Source organism: Martes martes (genome assembly GCF_963455335.1).
Source record: "Martes martes genome assembly, chromosome: 2".
NCBI lineage: Eukaryota > Metazoa > Chordata > Mammalia > Carnivora > Mustelidae > Martes > Martes martes.
Window position 1 is genome coordinate 34684349 of NC_137889.1, and position 22215 is coordinate 34706563.

General features: G+C 45.7%; 1 protein-coding gene across 2 annotated transcripts in view; it reads left to right on the top strand.

The window, feature by feature from the left end:
* The window catches only part of PLEKHA2 (pleckstrin homology domain containing A2), a gene marked incomplete at both ends in the record, with an annotated part of 43460 nt that extends 21464 nt beyond the window's left edge, over nucleotides 1–21996 (top strand). For both annotated transcript variants that reach the window (XM_080797189.1, XM_080797190.1), the window contains 7 exons: nucleotides 6103–6243; nucleotides 6776–6922; nucleotides 7263–7331; nucleotides 7738–7808; nucleotides 12008–12071; nucleotides 21137–21214; nucleotides 21634–21996. In XM_080797189.1, coding sequence (XP_080653315.1) covers nucleotides 6103–6243; nucleotides 6776–6922; nucleotides 7263–7331; nucleotides 7738–7808; nucleotides 12008–12071; nucleotides 21137–21214; nucleotides 21634–21996 — 933 coding nt within the window. The remainder of the gene's footprint in view (nucleotides 1–6102; nucleotides 6244–6775; nucleotides 6923–7262; nucleotides 7332–7737; nucleotides 7809–12007; nucleotides 12072–21136; nucleotides 21215–21633) is intronic.
* Between the last annotated feature and the right edge of the window lie 219 nt (nucleotides 21997–22215).

A 22215-nucleotide genomic window follows, 5' to 3' on the forward strand; every position in this document is an offset into this window, starting at 1 on the left:
TGGTATTTGTCTTTCTTTGGCTTATTTCCCTTAGCACAATACTCTGTATCTCCATCCATGTCATCCCAAATGGCAGGATTTAATTCTTTTTAAAAAATTCTATTATTTTTTTTTTTAAGATTTTTATTTATCAGAGAGAGAACACAAGTCGGGGGGAGCGGGGGGAAGAGACAGAGGGAGAGGGAGAAGCAGATGCCCTGGTGAGCAGGGAGCCCGACACGGGGCTCGATCCTAGGACCTGGAAATCATGACCTGAGCCGAAGGCAGATGTCTAACCAACCGAGCACCCAGGTGCCCCATGATTTTATTCTTTTCTATGGCTGAGTAATATTACATTATGTGTGTGTTATACACATATACGTATATGTACATATACATACATATTTACATATATACATATATATGTTATATCTCTATCTATATCACTTCTTTATCCATTCATCAGTCAGTAGACACTTGGACTATTTCCATACCTTGGCTATTGTAAATAATGCAGCTATAAACATAGGGGTGCATGTATCCCTTTGAATTAGTGTTCTTGTTTCTTTGGGTAGATACTCAGTGGTTCAATTGCTGGATTGTAGGGTAACTGTATTTTTAACTTTTTGAGGAACTTGTTTTCCAGAGTGGCTGCATCGTTTGCATTCCCACTAACAGTGCAAGAGCGTTCCCCTTTCTCCATATCCTTGCCAGTACTTGCTGATTCTTGTGTTGTGGATTTTAGCCATTCTAACAGGTGTGAGGGGATAGCCATTGTAGTTTTGATCTGCATTTCCCTGATGATGAGTGATGAGCATCTTTCCTGTGTCTCTTGGCCATCTGGATGTCTTCTTTGGAGACATGTCTGTTTGTGTCTTCTGCCCATTCTGTAATTGGAAGATTGATTTTCTGTATCATGCAGTCAGAAATGCTTATGTTCTAGTCATTCCCGATAGTAACCATTATATACTGGGGCAGATTGTTCTCCCAAATACCTCAGGGTTTCTGTGAATAAATTAATAGAAGAAATTGGTACACCTATCCAACTCTTGTGATGCCAGACCCAAGAGAACAACTGAGTTATTGAGGTGGTCTTGTTATTTTGACAAGCCTTGGGAAACCCAGGAAAAGAGGGAGAACTGAGGGGAGGGTGGGGTGTTAACAGCTAACTCATATGCCTTTGCTTGTGCACACGGCTCTGCAGTGCTGAGCTTAGTACAGAATTTCTTCTTCCACGGTGGGGTCTTCATCCTTCTGTGTCTAATACAGTTTCGGAGTTTCTTTCAATGTCTGATACTTTATTCTCTTTCAGCCTTGCCTCCTAGCTTTCCTGTTCTGTCCATGTCTGGTACACTGGGCTACCCAGCCTGTGAGGTTGTGGGGGCCTTTTAGCCCTCATAGGGTTGCTCTAAGCAGCGAGTTCCCCCTGCCTCTTTTCTGACCCTGTGGAACAAAAGTTATAAGCCACAGGAGTGGGAAGGAGTGTGGTGGTGCCCAGAGGCTGAGGGATCCAGAGGCTTGCTGGAATGTCAGAGCCTGCTGCAGGGTCTCCATTGTCTCCACGATCCCCCTTCCTTTCCTTGGCTTGGTTCATACATCTCTTCACTCCTGCCAGCGGTCCCATGGGATAGAAGGAAGAGGAGGGGCACTCTATCTCCTCATCTGTTTGTGCCCTGGAAGGGTTTACTCCTTTCTCCACTGCCGTATCATCCTGTATCTTGAGTCCTTCCTCGGGGAGGCCAGAAAGAGGGAGGATGTGGGGCTGGACACCACATCGATGGCATGCACACTCACTTTAGGGCACCCTATATACACGTAAAGTATCAGGCACTTTGGGGGATACAGAGATGAAAGAAAGAACAGATAATGTATTGAGCCAAGCTTTCACATGTGCTATAATTTTTACCCCTCTGATATCACTCCTGTGAGATAAGTGGTTTCACTGCCTTTTTTTTTTTTTTTTTTTTTAGATGAGAATAATGGAAATCAGGGCTGCCCATAGTCTAGAGGGGAATAAACGGTAGAGCTGACGTTCAAACCCAGGACCCTATGACTTTCAAGACCTAGAAGAGTTTATGAAAATATTTGAAAAGAGAAGCCATTGTAAATTATGTGGGATCACACACCACTTTTACATGCTTCGCTTCGTTGTAGCTTCATATAAAATCCTTACGTAGGAAGGGCAAGTGTTATTATACCCATTTATAAACAGGGTAGTGGAAATGCCTAGTGATTAAAGTGACTTGTCCAAGGTCAAGGAGCCAGGATGGATCCAGTTTTTCTGCCCACAGATCACTGTCCATTTTGTGCTAAGGCCGCTGGGTCCTTGTCATTGAAGAAATGATTGACATGTGGTATTTAAGGAATTGGATTCTCTCAGAGTATTAGTATTCTTTTATGAGTTTTATGGGACAACCAGAGCAAATGGGTGGCCTCTCTCTCTAGGGGAGAATCCTTCCTTGCCTCTTCTAGCTTCTGTGGCTCTGGGCAGTCCATGGTGTGCCCTGGGTTGTAGCTGCATTATTGTCATCTCTGCCGTCATCATGGTACAGCCTGTGTCCTCTCTTCTTCTGATAAGGACATCAATCACTGGGCTTTGGGTCTACCCTAAACCAGTATGATCTGATCTTAATTTAACAATACCTGCAAAGACCCTATTTCTAAATAAGGTCACATTCTGAGTTTATGGGTGGATAGTTTTAGTGGGACATTATTCCACTTACTACATTTCCCAAAACAGTTGAAATGTTTTGAAAATGAAAAGCAGTAAAAGTAAACCACAGTTCCTTGCCTGCATTGGATTATTCCTCATCACAGTCTAGCCATGCCTGGTGGGAAGTAAGATGAGTCCCTGTAATTTAATTTTCTTTCTTTCTTTTTTATTTCTTTTTTTAAAAAAGATTTCATTTATTTATTTGTCAGAGAGATGGAGTACAGGCAGGCAGAGTGGCAGGGAGAGGCAGAGGGAGAATCAGATTCCCCACAGAGCAAGGAGCCCAATATGGGACTCGAACCCAGGACCCTGGGATCGTGACCTGAGCTGAAGGCAGCCGCTTAGCCGATTGAGCCACCCAGGCGTCCCTCTTTCTTTCTTTTTTTTTTTTTTTAAGTTTTCTTTTTTTTAAAGGTTTTATATATTTATTTGGCATAGACACAGAGAGAGAGGGAACACAGCAGAGGGAGTAGGAGAGGGGGAAGCAGGCCTCCTGTGGAGCAGGGAGCCCGATGTGGGGCTTGATCCCAGGACCCCAGGATCATGACCTGAGCTGAAGGCAGACGCTTAACGACTGAGCCACCCAGGCGCCCCTTTTAAGATTTTTTGAAAAGTAATCTCTACATCCGACATGGGGCTTGAACTTACAACCCCGCAATCAAGAGTCACATGCTCTGCCAGCTGAACCAGCCAGGCGCCCTGTGTCCCTATAATTTTCATTTCACATTGCAAATGAGATCCATCCATAAGGCTCTCCCCCATCAGAGAATACCCCACAGGTGGATGGAGGAGGACATACCTTGAATTTAGGCCTCTGGGGATATGGCCAAACCAAAAGAAAGACCTTGTTTTCAGGTTCTGGGGCATAGTTATTGTTGAGTTTGTCCTCCACAGACTGATTCCGTCTCCAGAAGCGTTGGAAAGGCTCTGGGCAGACAGAACCAGCCCATGATACAGCGGCTGAAGAGATTCTGAGAGGCCACACAACAGCTAAGCTAACATGATTCCTTTTCTGACCACTGGGACCTCTAAACTGCTACTTCCCTCCTTCTTCTTTGCTGGAATTCATTTAGGTCATTTGGGGGGAGTTTCTGTTGTTCCATGATGATGTTATCACTAAACATCCCGGCAATTATCAACATCCTCAAAGGGGTCCCATCGCACGGTAGCGAAGCTCAGGGAAAGAAATGGTAACATAGGTGGGTAGTGGGACATTTAGCAGCGGAGAGTCAGGCAGTCCTAGCAGAAACTTACGTCTTTTTAATGAGCTTCCATTTATGTCATCTATATAATGGAGGAGATAATGCCTCCTTCATAAGATTGGTTGAGATAGAGATCATGCCTCAGAGTGTCACACCTTGCCTGGTGCTGAGTGGGGCCCATAGAAGTGGGAACTGCTGTGGGGACAGCCTGAAGGGAAAGAGAAGGTGGATTTCTGGCTGCATCTGGAGAGCAGGTGGGCCAAGGTCACCATTGTCTATGTAAATGGAATGCACAGACCAGGAAGAAGGGTCTCATCTTCTTTCTGGGGCTCCAGTGTCCTCCTGGAGCTCTTCCTCCTTTGAGCAGAGGGGGAATGAAGTGGTCCTCGGTCTCATCCTTGACGGAATTCTCCAAGGGCCCTGAACCATGAGCTCTTGAAAGGTCTAGATTCTTAGTTCCTTCTGATTCTCGAGGCTGTAGAAGGAGTGAAGGTGTGAGCGTTACTCAGGGAGCCTGCCAACCCACACAGGTGCTGAGTCTGTGTGAAGGACAGGCTTCGTGAGGCTGTGGACATCGCCCCAGCGGGCGCTTAGGGTCTGGGCTCCGTGCAGTTATTAATCATGGCTTTGGGGCATTGACTTGAATGGCCTGGGCCTCTCCTCTTTTCTTGACAAAATGGAAAGATTTCATTGGAATTGCCCATGTAAAGAAGAGAGGTGAGCAAGGAGGAAGGAAAGCAACATAAATGAGGATAAAGAGCACCTGAGTCACGGCCTCAGTGGTGGGGAGCAGGGTAGGGACAGTGGCAAACTGGAGAATGTTCTCCCTCTAAAGACAGAAATGCTGCTTGGCTACAAGTCTGGATATTTAGGTGAGCTACCCCAAGCTTTACATTACACACTGCATCAGACCAACAAAACACAGTGTGGGGTGTGGTACGTAAACAATGAATCTTGGAACACTGAAAAAAAAATTAAATAACAAAACAAAACAAAACACAGTTTGGCCAGAATCTGCCGTCATGCCACCGTTTACAGTCTGTGGCCTGTGGCGTCAAAGGAGCCATAAAAATTCTGTGATTCTGTGACTGTCCGTGGTGCCCTAATTCTGCCAAGGAGAGGAACAAAGATAACTCTTCACAAAGGGCTGTGTTTGTAAATGTTAATACCATTTGTGAAATGTTAATTAAAATGTTTTGTAATACTTTCCACCCTTGAACCACATGGGTTTGAAGGGCATGGATTTACTTACATGAAGATTTTTTACATGACTGGAAGTGTATTTCTCTTCCTTATGATTTTCTTAATAACATTTTCTTTTCTCTAGCTTACTTTATCATAGAATACAGCATATGATACATAGAACGTACAAAATATGTGTTAATTTACAATGTATGTTATCGGTAAGGCTTCTGGTCAATAGTAGACTATTAGTAGTTAAATTCGGGGGGAGGTGGAAGTTATACACAGAGTTCTGGCTGTGCAGGGGTCAGTACCCTTACCCCCTATGTTGTTCAAGAGTCAACTGTACTTTTATATTTTTGTATTTCTGAAGTTTTTAAGTATATGTACTTTGTCATTTGGTAAGCACGGTGACTCTATGACATACATATTATTACCCTTTTCATTTTCTACACGGGACAGTTTTGGCCTAGAGAGAGGTTCGGTGATTGGCTGAAGGCCACCGAGTGAGTTAGTGACAGGTCAGGAGTCAGTACCTTGGGCTATGTACCTACTATGCACTCTCCTCCTTACGTCCCTGGTTCCTGTTCCTCTGCAGGTTACTGTTCCGGCACCTCCTCCCCTGGAGACCGCCACCAACCACTCCATTTCACGTAGTTCCCCTCTGTCTGTCTCCGCTCCTATTTCTTTTCTTTATGGCACTGCTTGCAGTTTGTAATTATTCTCTTTGTTTGGCTCTCCCTTTTTTGTCAGTCTCTGCTGTTAGAATGTCCGTGCCGTGAGGGCAGGACGTGTCTGTTTGCTGTTCTATCTTTGGTCTGCAGTCAGGGAAGGGCTGGCTCATAGTGGGTGTTCAGGCCTGATGTGTGTGCATATGTGTGTATCGAGGCGTCTGCTGGCAGAGTTCCTCATATTCAGGTATGGGTGGATGGAAGGGCTGGGGAAGAGAGGAGGTCTTACTAGAATTTGTCCCTTTCCCCATGTCTCCCCCCAACCCCATTTTCCCTAAGCTGTCTTTCTTTCCAGGTACCCAAAGTTGGGAGCCTGCCCCTGACTACGGAAGTTATAAAAAGCCTACAAGCTCCTCCAGCCCTAGAGAAGAAGCCGCAGGTGGCCTACAAGACAGAGATCATCGGAGGGGTGGTGGTACACACGCCCATCAACCAGGTGCTGGGGCCTGGGGCTGCCTGGTGCCGGTGGGGGTATGGGAGCGTCCACAGTGGACCAGTGACGTGCATAGAGGAGGCCAGCACAGAGGATAGGTAGTTGGGGGTGGGGAGCCAGTGCCAATGGGGTAGTCAGGAAAATCCAGGACAGGGGTGGGTATGAAGAATAGCAGTACAGAAATCAGGGCCACCGTATCTTGAGGTCCTGTGACTAGCACTTGTAAATCACATGGGAAATGGAGCTGGAGAAGACGGGTGAGCCTGGAAACAAGCCCACTGCCCCTCTTCCCGTTACGGTGTTTCTTCTCTCTTCTGGCTTGTATTCTCTGTCCTTACTTTTCTCCTGGTTCTGCCCAGCTTCCCCGAGCCTTGTTCTGTGACATTTCCCAGTACAGTGTCTGACAGGAGCCTGTGAATGTTTACTTTCTTGTTTGTTTATTCTTTCATTGCCATTGTGGGTAAAGAGGCAGGAGAGGATTCGCCAGAGAGGGCTGGCTGAGGCACGAGCTAATCCTGCTGCTGTTTCCTTGTAGAACGGTGGGGATGGGCAGGAAGGGAGCGAGCCCGGGTCCCACACCATCCTTCGGAGGTCTCAGAGTTACATCCCCACGACAGGCAGCCGTGTTCCCTCTGGGCCCCCCCTCATTAAGAGCGGCTACTGTGTGAAGCAAGGGAATGTGGTGAGTGTCGGTGCGGGGACTCTAGTGGGTCCTGGTGGCTCCTGGGGGCAGTGGCTGTGGGTGTAGCCCAGGGGAGAGCTGGCTGGCAGGAAGAACCACCTTCCTTGGCACTAGCTACTCCCTCAACGACCTCCCGAACTGGTGAGAGGTGTGGGACGAAACATTCACCCCGCAGGTTGGAGGCATTGCCCCTGATAGGAAGAAGTCTTTGTGTCCCCCCACCCTGCAGTCTGAATGTGGGTACCCAGCTTCCTTCCGGCTGGGTACCTGGGAGTATAGAACTAGAACATTCTCCAGAATGCCGGGGCCTCTTCTTAATGTCCTGCTTTTTTTATTTCAGCGGAAGAGCTGGAAACGTCGCTTCTTTGTACTCGATGACTTTACTATCTCCTACTTCAAGTGTGAGCAGGTTTGTAATCGCTCTGGGGCCCTTCTGACAGGTCATGGAAGCAAGAGGCTTGTGAATAACACCCAGGTGTGTGTGTGTGAGTAGAGATGTGGACACACACACACACACAGGCTTAAGAGGTGCCTCCGTGCCCCTCCATCTACCCTGTGTGCACCTCTTTACATCGACACAGCAACATGGCCCGACTTCCTCTCTCCTGCTCTGCAGCAAGCTACTCTGTGATCAGAGCCACATAACATCTTCTTAGAATTTTTTCCTCACTTGACAGTTATTTTTAGACCATGCCTTGTTTGCTCTGGTGTTAGCCAACCATCTCTGACCAGAGAGGTACGTTGGTCAGCTGGTCTGGGTTGTGGCATTACGTGGGTAGCCTCATTTATCTTTCTTTACCTGTTTTTTCTACCAGGACCGAGAACCACTGCGCACTATATTTCTCAAGGACGTTCTCAAGACCCATGAGTGTCTGGTCAAATCTGGGTAATCATCTGTGCTGATTCTGTTCTGATCAAAATCCCCTATTTGCCTGCTTAAATCTCCATTTACTACCTTTCTGAGTCTCTATTCAAGAGCCTTCATCCTTGCACATGATGGGGGCTGACATCTCACCGCATCCAAACCGATGCAGCTACGAGACCACACCGGGCCAGCTCATCTTTTCCCACTACCTTACTCTGGCCCCCGAGGAGAGGGGCAGAGCCTATATAATAATTCTCTGGTGGAGAAAAAGAAAGAATATAGGAGCAAAGAAGAGAGTGGTGTTGGGATGCTTCTCGAGTGTTAGAATTAGATGCTCATTGCCTAGGAGGCCAAGGGCTCCGAGTGGGGACTGTGCCCTCAGGTTTCTCACGTACCAGCACTTCTGGTCAGAACACTGCTTTGCTTGTGGCTTTTCCCTGACCTTCTTATGCCTTCTCCTCCTGTGGACAAAGTCTCTCATGTCCCTTTAACACAAGGATGATTCACAACAACTCTGTGTGACTCCCTTTGGACATTTGTGCTTCCAGTAGGAAATGATTTATCGTCCATGTACCATAGTGCATGGGATGAGTTTGGGATCTGGGGCTCCGACACAAGGGCCTTCCCATAAGCAGTACAGATACAGATACCTTAGAACTAAACTTTAGAAACCCAAGGATATCTGGGCATCTAGAAATCCTCCTTTGGTCCCTTAATCTGCAGCCTTTTTTTTTTTTTTTTTTTACTTAAAATTTTTTAAATATTTTATTTATTTATTTGACAGACAGAGATCACAAGCAGGCAGAGGCAGGCAGAGAGAGAGGGGGAAGCAGGCTCCCTGCTGAGCAGAAAGCCCGATGTGGGGCTTGATCCCAGGACCCTGAGATCATGACCTGAGCTGAAGGCAGAGGCTTAACCAACTGAGCCACCCAGGCGCCCCCCCCTTTTTTTTTTTAAAGATTTTATTTGTCAGAGAGAGAGAGAGACAGAGATCGCACAAGTGGGGGAGCAGCAGGCAGAGGGAGAAGCAGGCTCCCCGCTGAGCAAGGATCCTGATGCGGGACTTGATCCTGGGACCCTGGGATCATGAACTGAGCCGAAGGCAGATGCTTAACTGACTAAGCCCCCCAGGCATCCCAATCTACAGTCCTCAGAGACAGTTTGTGTCTTTCCATCCCATGGATGGTGTGATGCAAAGCCAGCATCATCAGGGAGTCGTCTGGCAGCAGGCACACTGTTCTCATGGGAATGTACAGGATGGTCTTGCATGCTGACAAATGCCACATGACCCAAGGAAGCAGAGACTGAATTGGGACTGTACTGACTCTTGCAGATGACAGTTGGAGAGTAGAGATTGGGAAAGTTCCCAGTGGCAAGTTGTCATCTGTGCCGGTGGCCAGAGGTGGAAGTTCAGAAGTGTGTTTCCAGAGCTTGCTTGGGGGGCAGAGGAGAGATTGGCCATGACTCATCCCCAGAGATGGTTCCTGCCTCCCCTGACTCTAGAGGGCCCGTGTGGACAGGTAGATGTATGACTACCTGGGTATGGTGGGCAGCTTAGCGAGCCCAGAACATGTTCAGTCCCAAGCACGCTCTGCACTTGCCGGAGTCCCTTGCTGCCGGAGTCAGACCGAATTCTTAGTGAAGGAATTAAGGGAGCCGAGAAGGAAGTCTGCAAGGCTGTGCGGGTTCCAGGCCTCTGAGACTATGCAGCCTCTCCAGACCCAGTCAGGAAGCTTTAGGGCATCTGTGTCGTCAACCAACATTTGCTAAATTGAGTTAAACTGAACTGAACGGAACTGAATTAGAAGGCAACACGTAGCCTCGGAAGTCGATGTGACAAGGGCAGGGATTTCCTCCCTGCCTTGCTTTCACCTCCTCAGTAGTCGATGACATGAGTGTGCTGTGTGCATGTGAATAATTTAAAAAGCTAACACATTTTAGCCAGAAGAAGAGCCATCTCTACTCAGAAAGTAATGACGGCCAGTGAAATGTGCCTCAAGAGGCCACCATATGCTGTAATTGGTAGCAGATGCCTGATATACTTTATACATTGATCTCTGGGGTGACCAGCCTGATGAGGAAGGTCTCATCTCCATTTCACAGTTGGGGTACAGAGGCTCACAAAGATTTTAAAATATTCCTAAAATACCTTTTCTCTATGTGGAGGTGAGATTTGGCCCCAGGTCCTCTTGACCCCCGTCTTGCTGTTCCTTCCCACGTGGGTCTTTCGTCTCAGGCTCCCCCTCTGCCCGGTGCCCATGTCGTGGGCGCAGTGCCTGCCACGGCCTTCCAAGTCTTCATTTCCAAAGCCAACTCTGCCTGTGACCGGTCCTTTTTTGGAATTATTCTCACTCTTGGCGTCCAACACACAGTCTAACATCTAATTGTATAGTTTTGCTTTTTTTGGTTCTTTTATTGGGAAGGGATTAGACCTTTCGCTCCTTATGTATTGCCCGCAGCACCAGGATACACCCAGCAGACACTTAACGTTGCAAATAATTTTGGCTGATTTCAGGTTTGTCACTGAGCACCAGGTACTTCTCACCTTCTTCCTTGCAGAAGTCAGGATTGATTCTTCTTCCCAAATTCATACCCAGTTTGAAGCATCTTACAGTAGTCTAATCTCTCGTTCCATTTCTCATTAGCTCCCTGTCTCAGCTCAGTACAGGGTGGCCCAGAGGGGGAATTTCTTTCTTTTTTTTTTAAAGATTTTATTTATTTGAGGGAGAGAGCGTGTGCTTGCATGTGCGCATGAGTAGGGGGAGGGGCAAAGGGAGAGAGACAAGCAGACTCCCTAGTGAGTGGGGACCCTGACACGGGGCTGAATCCCAGGATCCCAGAATCATGACGTGAGCCGAAGTCAGATGCTTAACCAGCTGAGCCACCCAGCACCCCACAGGGCAGGAATTTCATGAAGCTGATAAAGTGGCTGTTTGTGGGGAGGAAGGTTTTGGAAATGAGTTGGTTCCCTTAGGAGAAGCAAGCGGTAGTGGAATAATTAAAAGCATAGACTCTGGAGTCAGACCTGGGTTCAAATCCTTGCTCTGCTGTTGGCTAACTTTGGCACCAAGTCACATAACCTCTCTGAGCCTGGGTTTCCTCATCCACAAGGTAGGGAAAATCTTAAGTTCTTTATTGGACTGTTGTCAGGATTGGATGAAATAACACACAGGAAAGCACTCAAAGGACAGATTGGTGGTTGCGGGGGTAGGGGATGGGCAAAATGGGTGAAGAGGGGTCAAAAGGTACAAACTCCCATTTATAAAATAGATAAGTCCTAGGGATGTAATGAACAGTATAACTATAATTAATAATACTGTATTGTGGATCTGAAAGTTGCTGAGAGAATAGACCTTAAAACTTCTCATCACAAGATAAAAAGAACTTGTAACTATGTGTGGTGATGGATGTCAGCTAGCCCTCTTGTGATCAGTTCACAATCTATACAAATACTGGATCATTATGTTACATACCTGAAACTAACAAAATTACACGTCAAATATCTCTCCCTGTATTTTGATATAAATAGTATCTTACATAGTGATAAATATATAAATAATCAATTAGTTATATTTACATATTTATAAGACCAATACAATGTTCATCTGCTTGACCCTGAAAAAAACCCACTTAAAACCACTTTGCACAAAAGAACTGTACGTCTTAGCCACTAAATAAAACCCCACTGGGGTGCCTGGTAGCTTCGTTGGTTAGGTGTCCGAGTCTTCGTTTTGGCTGGGGTCAGGATCTCGGTTGTGAGATAAAGCCCTGTGTGGAGCCCCACACGGAGCCCTGAGTAGGGCTCCCGGCTCGTGGTGCAGCTTGCCTAAAATTCTCTCTCACTCTGCTCCTCCTCTGTGCTCTCTCTCTCCCTCTCAAATAAATAAGTAAATCCTTAAAAAATTATTTAAAAAATACCCCTCTCCCCACAACTGTAGGTGTTATGGGATGTGGTGGATATTAGGCAGGAGGTTTTAGAGGGAAAGGAGTTTATCTTGTTAGAACTGGTGGTGGGGTGTATGTGTGGGCTTTCCATGGGGATGATGAAACCTGAGACCCCTAGGAAGGGAAGCTAGAGGAGATCCCCTCATGTTTTTTGAGGCAGAGACTAGAGGAGGAATGACCTAGGAGCCCCCTTTATACGGAGCCTTGACTTAGGATGAATCAAGTCCTCCATGTGTGTGCAGGCATGCGTGGTAACTTTCTTTCTCTTTGTCTAGTGATCTCTTAATGAGGGACAACCTGTTTGAAATCATAACAAGCTCCAGGACCTTCTACATACAGGTAAAAAGCCTACTCTGAGAAGACTTTGATGTTCTGACTCTGTGAATGATGTGCTGATAGGTCTCGCCCTTTCCTCTGCTTTCTCTTTTATTTTGTTTGAAGTTTCTAGGTGGTAAATTTAGCCTCCGATTGTCAGTCTGAGTCCCATTTTATTCTAAACAGGATGTTTGCCAGAAGCTTCCCAACCATAAAATAGTAAGAGCAGGTTGAGCCTCCGAACTGGGGAATGCGAGTTCGTACCAGCTGCTCTCAGCTGCTGGGCGCCAACTAAGCAGAGAAAAGGAGAACTAGCCAGTGGTTTCACTTCTCTTTTGGACGGTATTTATAAGCCCCGCCTGTGTGGACAGCTCTGTGTGCGGAAGGACAAAAGCACAGAGGGCCCTGTGCAGGCACCAGGTGCAAAGCCCAGCTGCACAGAGAAAGTCACTGTTAGGGCTCTGACAGTTCAGCTCTCTGGAGCTTCTCCCTCCACCCACGGCTTTGGAGCTCTCCCAGCTCTTTCTCAAATCACAGGAGCGAGAAAGACAGATCCCCGAGCAGGGCCTAGACTCTCCACGCCAAGTCCATCCGCGAGCCTGCTTAGCAGTCCTCGGAACATGCCTTGATCCACACAGCATGGTGATAATGCCTCATTTCCAGTGTACAGACTGCCGTGAAGGGCTTTGGTTTAGATGTGGGGCTCCCCAGCCGAGGCTTTTCAGGGTTCCCAGTGCTCTTCCTATGTTCCAAGTGTCAATCCCCACTAAGTACCATCCCTTCTACAGGGCCCCCCTCCCCCCTTTCTTGGGCAGCCGCCCCATAATCGCCGCCCCATAATCCTGACCTCTCTGAGCTGGTCCATCCCCCCACCCCCTGCCCCACCGGCTGAGCAGACATGCTGTTAGCCTTAACTAGCCGTGGACTCCACTGGGAAAGAGAGAGCATAAGGGAGCTGTGGATAGCATTGCTGGGGTTGTTAGAGCTGGTTCCATTGTCATTCGGGGACAAAGTTTAGGCTGTCAGTTCAAAAGCGTTTCCAGTTCTTGGATTTAACAGGGATACTCAGAGTATTCTTAGAATGCCAGGCATTTTAACCCCACACTGGGGACACTGTTAAACAGAACGGATCCTGAACCAGAGGGAGAGAGATGGTCAAGCAGACAGGTGATTAAAAAACAGTGTGATGGGGTGGGGGAGGGAGTGTTGGGTAGATGAATGCTGGGGAATCTTTAGGGCAGCAAAACTATTCTGTATGATACTTTAGTGGTGGATGCCTGAAACAGAACGTTATAGCACAGGTAAGAGTAAAGAGTAAAAAACTTTAATATATGTGAATATATTTAATATATGTAAACTATAATATATGTGAATTTAAAAAATCACTTCGGAGGTCAGATAATTTCAGCATGGCATGCTGATGATGACAAAAGAAACCTAAATGCATTGCGAGTATGGAACAACCTCACCAAAGGGGCTGAGGGAATAAAAAACAAAAAAGCAAAAACCAAAAAACCCAGCGTGGTTGGTGCTACCATTACAGTGAGCAGTGGTTGTCATGGGAACTCATAAGAAGGGCGCTTTCTCTGTCTCAGGGAGTCAGGGGAGGTTTCTTGAAGGAAGGCACATCTAAACCAAATCCGTTGGGGGAAGAGTGGCCCAGGCAGAGGGGAGAGCATGTGTGAAAGAGCCTGGAGATAAAAGGAGCACAGAGTGCATGGAAGGCTGGCATGCCCATACAGAGGGCTCTTGCCTTATAGGCCCTGTTAAGGAGCTTGTACTTTGTCCTGAAAGTTAGGGCGCTTGAGATAGAACCAGGAGAGGGGCCTAATCAGCTCTGCCTTTTAAAAATACCACCTGGGCAAATGATCTGACTTTCAAGCCTTGTTTTCCTCATCTCTGGAGTGGAGGTGATATCCCTCAACCCATCCATGTTACTGGTGTGCTAGTTGTGAGTTTCCAGGCCCAGTGCAGTATAGACACAGGTGACAGGAGGTAGGAAGAGCCATTGCTGTCATTGTAATTCGGGTCAGGAATGAAGGAAGCTTGAACGAGCGTGTGGAGAAAAGTGGACAGTTTAAAAGCTATTGAAGAATATTTTCTGAGACTTGGTCATGGGTTGAACATGGGGTGAGGGGAGCCGGGGGAGGTAAGGACACTGCTGGGTGTTTGGCTTGGGCCTCGGGATGCCTGATGGCAGTCGTCACTCAGACCAGAGCATGGGGGGGAGGGACTGGGGAGTGGAAAGGCAGCCTTTCCACTGTGTTGGGGGTGATGAGTTGACAGTGTCTGTGGGACATTTGAGTTGACATGTTATGAAGGTCCTCAGAGAGACGGTGCCTGACACATGCGTGGTACGAAATCAGTATTTGTCAGGGGAAAGATTATGCTGGGAAAGAGCATTGGATGAGAGAGAATGATTTGGGAAACCTGAACTCCAACCAAAAACGATGTTCAAAACACTTTTGAACAAAGCGTGTGCACATTTACCAGAAGCTTCCCATCACTTCTACCCTCCTTTGCCTTCTCCCACATTTCTGGGATAAAAGAACACTGGCATCACCCAGAAGTAGACAAATGAGCAAATGGACAAGTCTGTTTATAGCCCCTAACTCAAAAGAGAACAGAAAATTGAGAAGAATATACAGTAAAAATCATTAAGAATATATATAATTTATTGTCCGATAGCAAATAAAAACTCATTTATGTTGACACAAGTAATATTCTATGAAAGACAGGTATACTTCTAAAACAAAAAGCAACAAGAGTAACATTTTTTTTTTTTTTTTACATTTTTGCAAATCTCTTTAATGTCTGGCTTAATAGAGGACAGCAGGATTCTCTTATCTGCTCCTGCATTCTATCTGTGGCCATATGTTGTTTTGGTTGAAGAATATGAAGAAAATCTGGCCTCGCACAGATATGTATTTGGAAAAAAGGAATATTTTAAAAGCTTTTTCAGATAATTGTGGATATTTTTTTCCGATTCTATATCAAAACTTGGCAAATGATATTTTCTTAATGTTTAGGTGCAATGTGGAATTGGGAGCCAATCTCAATATCCATAAACTTTCATACTCTTATACAAAAATCCACTGGTCAATTTTACACTTTGAATGGATCCTTTTTACCAATGCATGATTTTATAACTGTGTGCACCAGTCATTGGGAAAATAGTGGTCCCACTGAGGTATGCAGATCTTCCAAATGTTGACACATTTTATTATGTAATATCAAAAAATCACATTTGTTAACATCACCACAAGGCTCATCATCAACAAAGTCGTTAAGTACAGAAAGCTGTCAAGCTTATGCAGGACGATACCAGATTTTGGAATTCTAATTTTGTTTGAAAGCTCAAAATTCATCATTTGCCAAAAAAAAAAAAAAAGGACTTTCATGATTTTGCTTGACTAAACGGATTCCTTTCATTCATTTTTGAGAAAGAGTCCACCATATGCCAAAGTCTGTGTAAGTTTGACGAATAGTTTGTCAGTCATTTGTTCCAAGTAAAAATTGTTTTTCATGCAAAAGGTAAAAGCATATGACTACTCCTACAGTTTGGTGCCAGCAGCTTTCGCCACCATGCCTCAGTGGCATTCTGACCTGCTTCGTAGTGTATGTTGGGTAGATCTGCCGGAAAGAACCACGTATGCTCGGTGTCTGGGCAAGCTAGACCAGAGGGCAGGGCAGCTGGAGGCAGGGCAAACAGACTCCTGGGCAGGGCACAGCGGCTTGGGTGACAGAATGGGGTCGGCTTCCAACTGCTGACGTGTTGGTCATTTACCATCTGTCACATATGCCTTCTATGTCACACTTACATATAATTTGAACCCTGGGATGCTACCATTTGTTGGACACTCAGTTGTGACAGTCACAGTGCTAAGGAGTTTACAGGCAACATTTCACTTAATTTCTCAGCAATCTCTGAGGCCATCTCCATTTTACAGATGAGGAGGCGGAGTGTCTGAAGGTAAATTGTTCAGATCATAAATCTGGTGAACTGTGGAACTGATTAGGAAGGACCTACTCACTTGTGTTGTTTAAAAGCAGCTTGGTACGAAATATGAAGATGGAGACAAACCATAAGAGACTCTTAATTATAGGAAACAGACTGAGGGTTACTGGAGGGGAGGTAGATGGGGGGACGGGGTAACTGGTGGTGGACATTCAGGGGGACACATGATTAAATGAGTATTGGGTTTTCTATAAGACTGGTGAATCACTGACCTCTACCTCAGAAACCAATAATACATTATATGTTAATTAATTGAATTTAAATAGGAAAAAAAGTATATAAAAAATAAAAGCTCGGTGCAGAGCCCAAGATGTAGAGGGTATGGCCACTGATGACCAGGAGAGAACAGCTTGAGGGGACTGGCTGTTAGTCAGGTGGATCAGGGTGACCAAGAACCAGAATCTGGCAGTAATCAGGTATCTAAGCCTGGGAAGTCAGCAGACTCATCAGCCCGTAGATGGTTCTCAGTCCTGGACAAGGGTTCAAGATGAGATTTCATTCCTTGGAATACAAGGCATGCAGGGTTCACCATTTCCCCATTTCCCAGTCATAGAAGGTTGGGGGTATTAGGTTGGAGGATTTAGTTATTCCAGATGAAAAATGTAGTGCAGGCTGGTTTGGGTAACTTGCCACAAGCCTAGTTGTCAGAATAAGAGTAGTAGTCGGGGGTGGGGGAGCTGTGTCAGGATTAAGAGTCGTAATAAGAGGGCTCCAAAGTGAATTGCAGAGTGTTCAGCTAGAACTCTTTGGACACTTACTGTTTTGATTTAGAGTATAGGGTGAATGACATCACTTAGAACTATGCAGCGCACAGCCTAGACAATTGGATGTGGCCGTGCTGTGTCTAAAGACAGAATTAGGTAGGGAGGGGGAGGGATTTTTAGGGAATTTTAGGGAAGGAGTGGTAGCGCAGAGGTGGAGAACAGAATGGAGAAGGAGCATCCTACAAATGTTGGACAGCGGCAGCAGAAGCCACCCCAGTAGGTACTGGAGGCCTGTTACTGACGACCTCTGGAATTCATTGCTTCAAATCATTGCATCTGTTATGGTACTGGGTTCAGAGTAGGTCCTCAGTAAAAAAGCTCATTGGACTACAATAAACCGCAGGCTGCTGTGATTCCTTTTAATACCCTTTGTTCATCTCACCTCAAAAACTGTTCTCAAGGACAGAAACCCTACTTTTTCTTTCCAACTAAGTGCCAGAAACAAATGCACACACTTCAGCACGCCAGGAAGAGATGAAGGTATGAGGGTGGCACTTCCCTTTTTGTTCTACTGAATTTTAAGCATCTTTTAGACTTTTTGTAATTCATCATAGGGTGTGTGGACTCAGCACTTTTTTTTTTTTTTTTGGTTCACCCTTGTGATGTCGTTTTAAGATATTTTTGGATTTTTGATGAAAGCTAAGCCCAAGCTTCCCATTGAAGATAGACATACACATATGCCATATGTTTGTTTTCAGTGAATCCCAGTTCTAAAAGTACAAATAGAGTTTATAATTGTGATCTCAATAAAATGATGGTCTGTTTCTTCTCATTCTTACCACATTATCTGATTTTCTATTTGAATAATATTTTATTTTATTATTTTTTAAGTAGGCTCCATGCCCAGTGTAGAGCCCAATGTAGGGCTTGAACTCACAACCGTGAGATTGAGACCTGAGCTGAGATCAAGAGGCAGATGCTTAACCAACTGAGCCCCCCAGGCACCCCCGAATAATATTTTAAAATGACATTTGCTAAACATTAAAATAATGCTTACTTATGCTTACTGTTACTATCCTCCTGGTTGGGTTAACTCTTATCGGTTTATCTGACAGGAAATGTCCTTAAGCAGGATTAGAGAACTGGGGAAAAAATATACTTAGCAAACAGTTTCCATCTTTAATTACTAAATCTTTTAAGGCAGAGATTTAATTATTTTGCCCATCATATTAGCAAAGACTTAAAAATTTAAAATACTTAATTCTTTTTTTTTTTAAGATTTTATTTATTTGACAGAGAGAGAAATCATAAGTAGGCAGAGAGAAAGACAGGGGCGCGGTGGGGGGAGCAGTCTCCCTGCTGAGCAGAGAGCCCGATGCAGGACTTGATCCCAGGACCCTGGGATCATGACCTGAGCTGAAGGCAGAGGCTTAACCCACTGAGCCACCCAGGCACCCTAAAATACTTAATTCTAGCTGGGGTGCACCTAGTAAAATAATATATTGGTGACAAGTGAAATCGATATTTTTTGCCAGAAGTCTCTCTGGCCAGATGTAACAAGAGCCTTAAAAGAATGCATATTCTTTAGTAATTTTCCTAGGAGCTGAAGAATGGTAAAAATGAAACAAACAAACCTTTGTGCACAAAGTTATGAATAGCAGCATTACCCCTATGATAGGGGAATTAGAAACAATTTAAATGTGTTTTAGAGGGTTCTGATTCTTGGGTCTGACTCCCCAGGTGTTAAGTCAGGTGGCCCTTAGTTTCTTTTACTCCTTGCTAGATGGAGGCTGGGGTGAAGACCGCTAGGCTCATGGTGTGGTGGGTCCCTGGCGAGATGTACAAGGGCATTGGTGGGGTCTCAAAGGATAGTCAGACAGTTGGCCTGTGGCTTGTGAGGCAACACTTGACTTGGGGGCTGCTGTGTTGTGCTTGGGTTGTGGAGTGGGGGTTGAAGTAGCTTAATACCCTGGAAGCTATCACTGTGGGGATCGCGTGGTCTGTTTCATGAAAATGCTGGAGCTCCTGTATGGTGTGGGAGACATTTGTCTTTGCCTCAGTTCCCATCTCCATCTCTCCCGGTCTTCTGACATTTCCTCCTACCAGATCAGCTGTCTCCCTAGAAGGAAAACCTTTGAGAAATGCTTTTCTACTAGTGGACAATTTAATTACCTCTATCTAATTCAACTCAAAGTAGCCAAATAGGTTATCTTATTTGATCTGGACAGTTTGATTCTTAGGCAGGAATTGTTGCGGTTTGAGTATGAGGAAACAAAAAAAAAAATCTCAGGGAGAGGCCAGTTTGTGTGTGTGTGTGTGTGTGTGTGTGTGTGTGTGTGTATGGCATTGGAATATGTATATTTTATATATGTATATATATAGTGTTGGAATTTATAAATGAATTTCTTTATGTATTATATATTTATACAGTGTATATTTATATATTATATAATAAACATACATTTATATATTTATTAATATATTAATATATTTATATTACATTCATTTATATTATTTATTTTATATTTATATGTATTATGTATATAGTGTTAGAATTTATTTTTTATATATTAATATGTATATATAATATTATATACATATATATAATGTTGGAATTTAAGGCTTCATTTGTGTCCCTCATATAATAATAACAGCAATAACTAATACTTTCTGTTCAAACTGCTTTACCTAAATGGGTTCATTTCATTTTCCTAGTGGTTCTACTTGTGGAACAGGCTAGCCCTGAGATTAGTAAAATAACTTCTGGAAGAATCTTGGACAGCTCATCCTGTTTATCTTCTTGAACTAGGGATGGATTTGTCTTTTTCTTGGAAAACCAATCACCAGGATGTGACACAACTGGGAAAAGCCCAGGGGTTGGGGCGGGGAGAGAGAATACAGGTGAAGTTGCAGCTCTAACATGTGAGAGAAATGTTCAGGTTGTTTTTATACCCACTTAACCCAGTATGCCAGCGTGTGAACCTGTTTCTTTTCTTTTTAAGATTCCATTTATTTATTTATTTATTTATTTATTTATTTGAGAGAGAGGAGAGAGCACAAGCAGCGGGGCGGGGGGTGGGGGTGGGGCAGAGGCAGAGGGACAAGCAGACTCCCCTCTGAGCTGGAAGCCCCACGCGGGGGTCGATCCCAGGACTCTGAGATCATGACCTCAGCGGAAGGCAGAGGCTTAACTGACTGAGCCACCCCGGCACCTCTGAAACCATTTCTTCTCTAAGTGTCTTCTGCACACACCTAACTAATGAGGGTTTGTTTGGGGTGACAGAAGAGGGTAGGAACGCCAGTTTGAGGATTTAAAAAAAACTAGTTGTGGTTTTATTCTGACACGGTGCAACAGGAAAGAATCATCTGGGGGATGGGGAAAGTGAGGGGCCTATGTGGAGAATTTTGCGGGCCGGAGGGTGGCATTTACATATACCTTGCACAGGTACACAGATGAACACTTGTGATTTGGGGTAAGACTGTTAGGGGAAGGCACAGGGGGCAGAGAGAGATTACCAGAGGGAAACTTCTGGAGGTCAGGGGTTTGGTCTTGGTCTCATCTCTGTGCCTGGCCCTGATGCCACGTGTAAGACGGAGTAGGGTGGCAGCAAGCGTTTGCTAGGTTCTCTTAAACTCAACTACTGTAAAGCTGGAAGGCCCTGAGATTCCCGAGGGCTCCACCTGCGGCTGCTTGGCCATTTCATTTTCCTTCCTCTCTTCACAGCGCTGCTGCTGCCCCCTTCTGGGGTTGATAGGTATTTCTGGGGGCTTTGCTTTTTAACGGCTCAGCAATGCCTTTCTTGTTGGGTAAGCTTGGTCCTCTGAGTCTACCGACTCTTCAGGCCTGGATGGAGTCCAGACAGACCCAGGTCGCTCGTGCTCTGAGCGAAGCCTTGTTCCTGGAGATAATATGTATCTTGGAGGATTTGTAGAGGGTTTGGCTTTAGCAGGACTGGAGTTGAAAAAGGGATTATTCTCTTTGGATGCCTGTGGTAGAAAGATGCTTGGACTGGGAGTCAGAACTGGAATCTAGACCAACTGTAAGCCTTGAGCTTGGCTTTCTGGGCCTCATTTTTCTTTTCTGTAGAAGCCCATTGTGTTCCAGGCAGGGTGAGGGGCTTCAGCAGGGACAGCCTCTGCCTCGCTGCCGAGCAGCTCTGCTTGGAGCTGTTTTATTTATGGGGTGTCAGATATGAGTTTTCAGGAAACAAATGTCCTCACAAGTCAGGGCCACTGGACGACATGGTCTCTGGGCTCCTTCCAGCTCTAATGGTGTGATTTTATAAACTTAGAATTGAATCACAGACTTTGCGAGCTGAAATCATAGTGCCAAACATTTCTCCCTAAGTTCTGTGGGTGTTTTGCAGGCGGACAGTCCAGAAGACATGCACAGCTGGATTAAGGAGATCGGGGCAGCTGTCCAGGCCCTCAAGTGCCACCCCAGAGTAAGTCACTTCCTTTCTGGTACATGGTCACTGTCAACTTAGGAGACGGAGTCTCTCTGAGGGGGCAGGTTTTATTTGGCGAGGCAGCTGAAGCCTCGGGCTGTCATGTTTGTTTTCTCTTTCTACTGATTTTTATTTTTACACAAAGTTTAATGGTTTGTTTTTTTGGTTGTTGGAAAGAGGTGAGGTAGGGCTGGGTAAAGAGAGAGAGTCTGTGATGTGTTCTACCCGTCTCCCTGTCAGGCAGACCTTGACACATCTGGAGTGAATTCTGTTGGTCAGACCTGATTTCTGTAGACAAGTGCCCTGGACCTATGAGGGGGTGATCCTGGGTGGGTGCTCCTCCTGGGGCTTTGGGATAAGCATTGTCAGGAAAGGTCTTATTTTCCTTTTTTTCCCCTTCCCTTTTATTTTTGTAGGATATGTCCTTTTCTAGATCCATTTCTTTGACTCGCTCTGGAAGCTCCGGCCTCTCGGGGGGACCCAACTCTGTCCTGTGCAGGGGGCGGCCACCTGTGGAAGAGAAAAAAGCTCTTTGCAAAGCCCCCTCTGTGGCTTCCTCCTGGCAACCCTGGACCCCTGTCCCCCAGGCCAGGGACAAGCTGCTTCCAGCTGAAGAGACTCCTGGGGACTCTTTGTTCACGCCTCGAGTTGGGGAGAGCGGTACTTCTGGGGTATTGCCTAGCTCCCGGATAAGGCACAGGTCGGAGCCTCAGCACCCCAAGGAGAAACCATTTCTGTTCAGCCTTGATGACGAGAGCATACGGACTTCTGATGTGTGATAGGGCACGGTGCCCTGGGAGGGGGGAGGACTCAAGAAAAGGAGGCCATCACTCAGTTTCCCTACGTTTTGGAGGACAGTCAGAGAGCATTTGGCACTCATATTCCTGTGGAGGCTCTGTGGAAGGGGCCCATCCAGCTGGCCTGTTTTTTTTTTTTTTTTTTTTTTAAATATCAATACGGTGTATTTAACTTGGAAACTAGATTAGACCCGTGGGCAC